Source organism: Centroberyx gerrardi, chromosome 17 (assembly GCF_048128805.1).
Source record: "Centroberyx gerrardi isolate f3 chromosome 17, fCenGer3.hap1.cur.20231027, whole genome shotgun sequence".
NCBI lineage: Eukaryota > Metazoa > Chordata > Actinopteri > Beryciformes > Berycidae > Centroberyx > Centroberyx gerrardi.
Window position 1 is genome coordinate 14,547,370 of NC_136013.1, and position 8,162 is coordinate 14,555,531.

General features: G+C 39.5%; 2 protein-coding genes across 2 annotated transcripts; both read right to left on the reverse strand.

Moving 5' to 3' along the window:
- Positions 1-187: 187 nt before the first annotated feature.
- serpina10b (serpin peptidase inhibitor, clade A (alpha-1 antiproteinase, antitrypsin), member 10b) lies at positions 188-1,800 on the reverse strand. The gene is made up of 4 exons (XM_071911000.2): positions 1,197-1,800; positions 768-1,041; positions 493-640; positions 188-379 (listed from the first exon to the last, which is right to left on the reverse strand). Exons 1-4 carry the CDS (start codon positions 1,798-1,800, stop codon positions 188-190), a joined length of 1,218 nt encoding a protein of 405 aa, XP_071767101.1.
- A 1,769-nt stretch (positions 1,801-3,569) lies between these two features.
- Positions 3,570-7,896, reverse strand: atxn3 (ataxin 3). Its single transcript, XM_071910964.2, has 11 exons — positions 7,852-7,896; positions 7,185-7,349; positions 7,040-7,084; positions 6,855-6,940; positions 6,658-6,724; positions 6,484-6,571; positions 6,159-6,294; positions 5,850-6,016; positions 4,974-5,133; positions 4,815-4,885; positions 3,570-4,695 (listed from the first exon to the last, which is right to left on the reverse strand). The coding sequence occupies exons 1-11, from the start codon at positions 7,894-7,896 to the stop codon at positions 4,643-4,645; spliced, it is 1,083 nt and encodes a 360-aa protein (XP_071767065.2). The 3' UTR covers positions 3,570-4,642.
- Positions 7,897-8,162: the final 266 nt, after the last annotated feature.

Genomic DNA, 8,162 nt, shown 5'->3' on the forward strand with positions numbered 1-8,162 from the left:
GGCTAGTAGACCATCACAAATATGTGAAAACCCTTGATTTTTTGTAATTTTTTTTTATTAAGGTTTTATAACTGATCTGTATTCCATTCACATTTCAGATACAAAAAATACATCAATTTTAGCCATTTGGCAGTGAACATAATGCCTGAGCAAGCACTCCAGAGCTGAAGCAATATAGCCATTACAGCTAGATTTTGGTGGGGTCGATCATCCTGCCCATGAACAGCAAACTGGTGGTGTCTTCATGGTAGATGAAGAAGAAGAACGGTCTGTTGATGATGAAGGTCTTAGGTAAAGAAAATGCAGTGATGCCAGTTGTTGTGGCAGCTGCTGCGGTGGTTCCTGTCTCATCCACCTCAATCACAGCCTTATGCAGCACCTGTATTTGCACAATAGACATAAATTCATCATCTGTTGAGTCTAGAATGATAAATACCTCGTTTCACATGTATAACAAAATAACAGCGCAGTAAACATAACCCAAAAACTAACCTCTGACACTTTGAGGCCTCTGTCCTTACTCAACCTTGTCAAATTGGCTGAATCACTGAAGACACTGGCAACACCCAAATCTGGTAGAAGATCATGCAGGGAATAGGACTGCACCATCTTGAATTTGGGCATGTTGACTTCAAGTTTCCTACGAACAAGAACGTCTCATATCATACAGCGGGCCAACATATTGAATAGACCAGTGTGCTTCTCAGTATCTCAATATCTCAATGTGGCAGTATACTGTTTCACCCAGTGAGTGTCTGTGTACTTACATTTTTTCCAGCTTTTTGATCCAGGATTGGAATGTCGCAGCAGAGATCACATCATCGATTAAGGTGTAGTCCACGCCTCTGTTGGGCAGCAGGATTAGCATGGCAACACCTTCCTGGTATGGCAGCTTCAGCACTTTGGCGCCAAGGCGAATATCTTCCATCGTGTAGAACCTATCCTCTTTAAACATCATTGGCACCGGGACTGTATTGTAGTTGTCAATGTGGAAGGGTGCATTCTCTGTGTAATTGGGGTTAAATGGCATCTGCCACTCTCCTGTGGAGGAAATGAAGTCTGTTTAATCATATAGGCTTAAGGTCCAAGGAGAAAAGACACATAGGAGGCACAGCACAGTTTTTAATAATTCAGGAGAAAGCTCTGACATCTGGAAGAGTGAACCAACCCAAACCCAAACCCCAACACCAACTTACCCTGAAAGAAAATTGTGTTGATTAACATGAGCTTGGTCAGTGCATCCAAGCTGGTTATCATCTCTGTCACTTTGTTCCCAGTCTTGCGCATGATGTACTCATTAATTGTGCCGATACTGGCTTTCGTGTCTCTGAAGTCTACATTGTTGATGTCAGCATTAAAAAACTTCTTGATCTGGTCTTCGAATGTCTTCTCAACGTCAAAAGTCTGCTGAACAAAGAGGGACGTGCTCTGGTCCAGTTCCATTGATCCATTCTGTGTGATGTTCCCATGAAGGAGTTGGAAAAGGTTTGGAAGGAGTTCTGGCTGGCCATTCTGCTCCAGCTGGTCCAGATTGAGCCCCTTCAGTATTTCCTCACGTGTGACACCATCAGAGGCCATAGCGAGGATAGCAAAAGTGGTCGAGATGCTCAGGGGTGAGAAAAAGATGTTCTTGTCGTGGTAAGTGGATATTTTTCTGTACAGGCTCATGGCAAAGTCCATATTTTTGAAGGCAAGGTCTGTGATGGTGGCACTCTGCGATTGTGTTTGGTAGACAGGCGTTAGGATGTACATACAAGTTAGGATGAAAATAAACCCCATCTTCATTTTCTGTACCGCCATCGTTTTTTTCTGGGAAGGTTTGTGCTCCCAACTTGAAATTCTGTAATGTAAATGTCAAAAAGAATTCAGGAAGCATGATTGAACAGTCACTTGAAAACGGATACTTCAGAGAGGCAGGATAAGGCAGATAAACACTGTTTCTTAACTGAATTAAAACATATTTTTTCCATCTACATAAACAGCAAAACCACTGGAACAACTTGTTTAATATGCAGTAGACAGCTGTGATTGAAATACATTATTTCATGACAAATTGCAATTGACATACATACCACTCAGCTTGAGTATCAGCAAGATGTTACGTCTGAAAACTCTGTCTATTATTTGGGGAAACAAAGTGCAAGTGTGCTCTAATAGTTATATATTAACCATGACGAAGAGCCGTCATGTTGATCTACATGGATTTAGAACTGTTTTTCTAACGTTCAAGGCCTCACCTTCACATGTGGAGTGTCTAATAAGATTTTGCAGTAATATGATCCATATAATCCAGATAATCATCCATTAATAAGTACACATTGAATGAATCACTACAAGAAATGACATGAGAAACTTCAGTAGGAGTGAATGTCACTTTAATCCTGGAAAAAAATCTAATAAAGTAAATGAAAGTAATGTGCTGTAATAACACAGATGTAAAGTATAACAAAAAATGATTACTTAGTACCTATTGTAAGAATGTAAAGAAGTGAGTGAAAATAATGTCATCAAATAAAACCCAACTACCATTGCTTTATATTATTTCAGTGCAGTTTGAATAAAAAAAAAGCCTAACAAATCCAGAGAAAATGTCAAAAAAAAGAAAGAAAAATAATGAAATTATGGAATCATCCTGGAAGTCAACCAGCACAAGATGACAAGTCACGCTTTACATATCCTGTTTTTGTGGAGGCATCTGTTTTGAGGACAAGGGATGCATGCTGAACTTTGAATGGTATGTACTGTACTAATGACCCATTCCATGAAAACAGAATAATAGTAAACAATATTGATTGTTGTAACGCTGTATTGATATCTATTCATCAAAATAGTGTGTTGCCACCACAAATTGTAGTTTGTAGGACCAAACTGAAGTTTGTAGGACAAAATCAGTCATGGTCATAATGAAATAAAAAAAAAAAAAAAAAAAAAATACAATGAACTCTTAAAAAGTATATGCAGTGACACATTTTTGATGTCTTGATTCTATCCTCTTACCACTTTGGATTTTAAATGATACAGATTATGGGGTTAAAGTACAGACAGTCAGCTTGAATTGAAAAAGTATTTTCCTCCATATTCTGAGAAAAAGCTGAAGATCTACAACCATTTTTGTATATGTCCTCATTCCTCAAGTGCTGCAAGTATTTTGTCAGATAAAAATGATAAGAAATTAAGTTACTTCTGTAAATCATCAATTAGCCAAAGACTCAGAAGTCTGCAACCCACACCAACATACTCTCCATAGCTTATTTTCAGGTGTTCTTTAACTAAGCAATTGTAGTGCAACTGAATTTATCTTTGTTTAACTAAGATGTGGACAACATTCTGCCTTAAGTCACTCTAAAGTATTATTGGAATATATGGATGAATATGAAGTTAACATGTATTTTGAGGTATCGAACGTGAGGCAAACCATCAAGTGCCTGCAAATGAGCTTCAAATGAGGCATTCATGTTTTTAAAGGTAATGTCTTCTTCATAATTTCCCTATCAAGTTAACGATGAACACTGATGAAGAGAAACAACTGATGAAGTCATATACCCGTTATGCAAAAGTTAGACACTCAAGATTCAAGACCCATAGTAGAAGTTTTAAAATTCTTAATGTGAGCAACGAGAACTCTTGACTTTGGTGATACAAAGTTTTCATCTGTCAGCAGCGATTCGATGGTGTTTATGGACTGCAAACTTCATTCATCATTGTATATCAATAATTTTGGACAATATATGAAAAATATATACTTTTTTCTGTCCATCAACATGTACAAGTAGCTCTGTAGAGTTATTTTGTTATTTTGAGAACACCCTTAAATTAAGGGTTTTAAGCTGTATATACTTTAATCTCATAGTTAAGGTATAATTCTACACTCAAAAGGTAACATCAACATCAAACATCAAAAATGTGTTGTTGTCTAAATACCTTTGGAGTTCACTGTAACAGACAAATAAGATTATTAATGATGTCAGGATAAAGTGACCCATACATTTTAGTGCTGGTTAAAAGATATTTCGGTAGATTGCAACAATTAATGACTTCAAAACTACAATGAATATTCTGGTGGGGTGGGGTGGGGTGCAGGTGCGGGGCAGGATCACGTGTTATGACCTACAAACCCAGGTACAATCAAAGGTAGGAGGCTCTGTTACTCACTATCAAGCGTCTATCTGTGGTCTAACCGGTGGTCCCTTATGGCTTCCACAGAACACCCATCATGGTTTGTTTCCAACCCCAAACAACCAAACGCACCCTTTGTATGCTGAAGATACTTTTCCATCTTTTCCAGAGAAAAACAAGTAAGAATAAAAAAAAAAAAACATTATAAATTAGAAATAGAAGGCGCTATGGTAAAAAGGCCATTACAGACTTGGATTAACTGCATCAAGAGTTCTGTATTCACCCTTTTCCCAGCCTCAGTGCCAGTTCAGAGTTAGATTAGACTAACTTGTTGCCTTTTCTTTGTTGTTATTCTCTTCTCTATAGCCTGTCAGCGAACTAACCAGGGGAAATGTGTCAGCCTTCTGGCTGGCCTTATGTTCGCATGTGCAAAAGGTTAGAGGAAGGAGCAAAGCTACCCCTTGGCGGGGTTGCCAATCCAGGCAGCTGGTAAACAACATAGGCCTTTGGAAGACCTTCCTCCACTTCACTGGCTGGGTTTGTGTTGTGGACCCTCTTCAGAACCGCTGCTCTTTGATCCTGGAGAAGGTGAGAGAGATGAAGTTAGTGTGTTTGAGTCTCAGATGGCCTATTTAATAAAATGTATTAAACAATCTGCATTTCATCAGTATGCAAGACAAGAATATCAACTTCCTTACCTGAGCCACCCGACGATTTACTGTCTGCTTGTTGAGGAATGGTGGGCTGAACTTGTTGCTGCTGTGACTGCCTAAGTGGTCAACAGAGGGGATTTGTATTAAAATCTACACAGCTATTTTCCATACACTGACATCTTGTGTAATTACAACCGAACTTACCGATCAAAGTAGGCTTGTCTCCTCCTCCGCAGTTCCTCGGCTGTGAGTGCCTCAGTCTGGGCGCCTCCTGCTCCTCCTCCTGCAGCGCTCCCTGCTGCCTGGCCGCTGATCTTCACATTTCCCACTTTGGACTCTGAAGGCTTGTTGCTCATCACTGCTCCTGGAAAATTATGTAAGCAAAAATGCCCAACATTCATCTGCTGTACTTTTCTTTCCAATTACAAAATGGCAAAACAAATAAATAAATATATATATATATATATATATATATATATATAATACTCTGTTCCTGTGACCTTGGAATACTGTCTATATTTGTGAACATAACAGACCCAAGACTCATCAGTGATATAATCAAAGCTGTAGCTGAACCTGAAGCAGTTGTAATGACTATGAATGGCAGATATTGATTTTTTCTAACCTTGAAGTCCATCTTGGTTTCATAAACATATTTTTACAATGCAATTAATTTGGACAAACTAAAATCCTTCATACTTATAAATAGGTGGACCCAACAACAGAGTGGACAGGATACTTTTAGTTCTGGAGTAGCTCTGTTGTTGAACAGAATTTTAAAAACAAATCAAGCAGCACAAGAAAATGCTGCCTGCAGTTACAGTTGTTGGCCTACATTTCTGAAATAACTGAGTACAATTACTGGTCTCTGACACTGGCACGACTGTCGCTTTTGAATTCTGATACCACAGTGTCAGTTTTCTCATTGACAGGAAATATACTACAGACAGAAAGGATGATATGCAGCAAATGTTGTGGGTTGGATACAAACCAACAACACTGCAAGTATATAGTTGCTGGGGAAGTGACCACTTGTTTAAGGAACAGTATTTTACACCGTTTGGATGACTCATCCCTTACCCTGCATGCTGAGCTGTATGGCCCTACGAAGGTCAGCCTCTTCGTCTTCCACATCCATGTCCTGCCTGCTGAGTGCCAAGGCCTTCCTCAGCTCCTCCTCATCTTCATCTACAGGCTCATCCTCCAGACCCACGCCCATCTCCATCTGGCCCAGAGCTGCTGATCTGCTGCTCAGAGTAGAAGTGGGCACAATAAAGTCATTTCAAAACAAAACCTCAACCAAAACAAAGTTTAGCCTACTTGAAGCAACTTGAAGTGTACTCTAAGATAAACCATTTTGGGTCCTCTATTCAGTCTGCACATTCCTACCCTTGGCCACTACTTGACTGGGCCTCGTCCTCTCCGATAAGCCTGGGCCGCTGCTGCTGCTGCACTCTCATGATCCCAAGAATCTGCTCCGCTTCACACTCGGGGAGGTTTCCTCGAATCACAAATATGGAATAACCTGCACAAAGACAACTTCTGTACTCTTCTCTGCACGGCAACATGTGGACATAGTGTATGTACAAAGTCTACAAAGGCAAACAGCAGTAGCTACTTTATAGCCATATCCATATCCCATAAATGCTATTAATTGATACACCATCCACAAGTCACGCAGTTGCCTCTGTTTGACTTTGTATAAGTCCTTTACCTTCCTGTTGTAATTGTGCAAGGAAGAGGGCTAGATAGGTGTCCGATATCAACTCTGGTCCAGTCAAGAGTGAATTCAGGTTAAACCACTGCAATGAAAAAAAATGTTTTTAGTAAATCAGGCTATATTAAGGTCTTTTTACTGAAGGCACACACTGCCATCTGGAACTCATACCTGTTGTCCAAGTTTACGTATTGTGAACCAGTGCTCCTTGTAGTTGCAAATAAAGGCTTTCTCATTTCTGAAACATGAAAGTGGAATATTTAGAGAAAGACACAAGAGCTCTAACAATCAATCTAAACTGTAAAGTATTTCTGTGAAAATAGATTGGTTAAGAGCCCACATAATAACTTGTTGACAAAGAAACTTACATTGGATTTATCATTAGACTCTGATACTCCCGGCTGTTGAAGAGGATTAGCTCCAAGCCCCACACTCCCAGAGCGTTGCTAATAACCTGGAGGTATTATATGACGAGGGAATTATATATTTGACTCATAATGATTATTGAGATGTAACTGAGTAACAATATGAAATGTGGATTTCTAAAACTCACTTGTATTGAGAAGAAACCACTGTCGTCCATGTTTCCAGATGGTTGCTACAAATACATTCAAAGAACATAAACTTAGTGACAATTCTGTTACCAGGCATGTAAAAAGAGACTGTTGAACCAACAATCCCCATGTGTGTCCCCTCACCTGTAAGAAGGTCCTGTACTCCTCACTGGCCATACCTCCTTCTGCCATTCTCATCCGCTCCTCTTCATCAAGCTGATGAGCAATTGAGGACAGATCCACAGGAGTGAAATACTCACCTTGCAGTAGGTTGTTGAGACAGTGCTGGGCACAAAGCGAGCCCTCTTGCTGTAAACAAAGAATTCAGAGTTACTGTAGAGCCACCGGCCCAAATAACTGTCCTAATATGACAAAGAAACAAAACAGTTAGCTTAACAAATCAATTAGCTTCTTAGCAAGGCGATTACCGTTACACTATTATGGGTTTTCCGGCAACAGTCATGCACCAAGTACAGCAGCTAGCTTCATTACTATTATAAAACGTTACATATATCTAGCTCACTTTGGCTTATCACCTAACTTAATAAAGTAACATGTTAGCCATTGTGAGAAAGTTGTTTTACATGGTTATTGCTAGCCGAAGAGAAACTTTCCATGTTCTCTCACTAGCAGGTGCAATTAGCTAGCATTAGCTGTCTGGCCAACAACAACATTGCCAAATACCACCACAAATGTCCTAACATCGGCCAGATAGCGCAGCTACATACATTGCCGACGTAAGGTCTAAAGCTGTCAGAATAAACAAGACGCGTTTTAGTGGTTAAATACTTCAAATAATGGATAAACTTACTTTCTCATGAAATATGGACTCCATATTTAGCTTTCTGTCAAACATTGAACTCTGACCCTTAACCCTGCTGGGTTCATCATCATAGCCTATCAGCTTCCAGGAGAGTTTGTTGTTGTTGTTGTTTACAAAATTCATCATTTGACGCATTTGCAAGTAGCCAAAACGGGCCACTTTGTCAAAGAAATGTACAATTTAATTCATAGTCTGATATATCAGTCTACATCAAAATCTCTGACATTTTTAGGTTAATTCAGAGGGCTAATAGCGTCGCAAACGGTTTTGACTACGAGGGGAACAGTCTCCCAGCGACA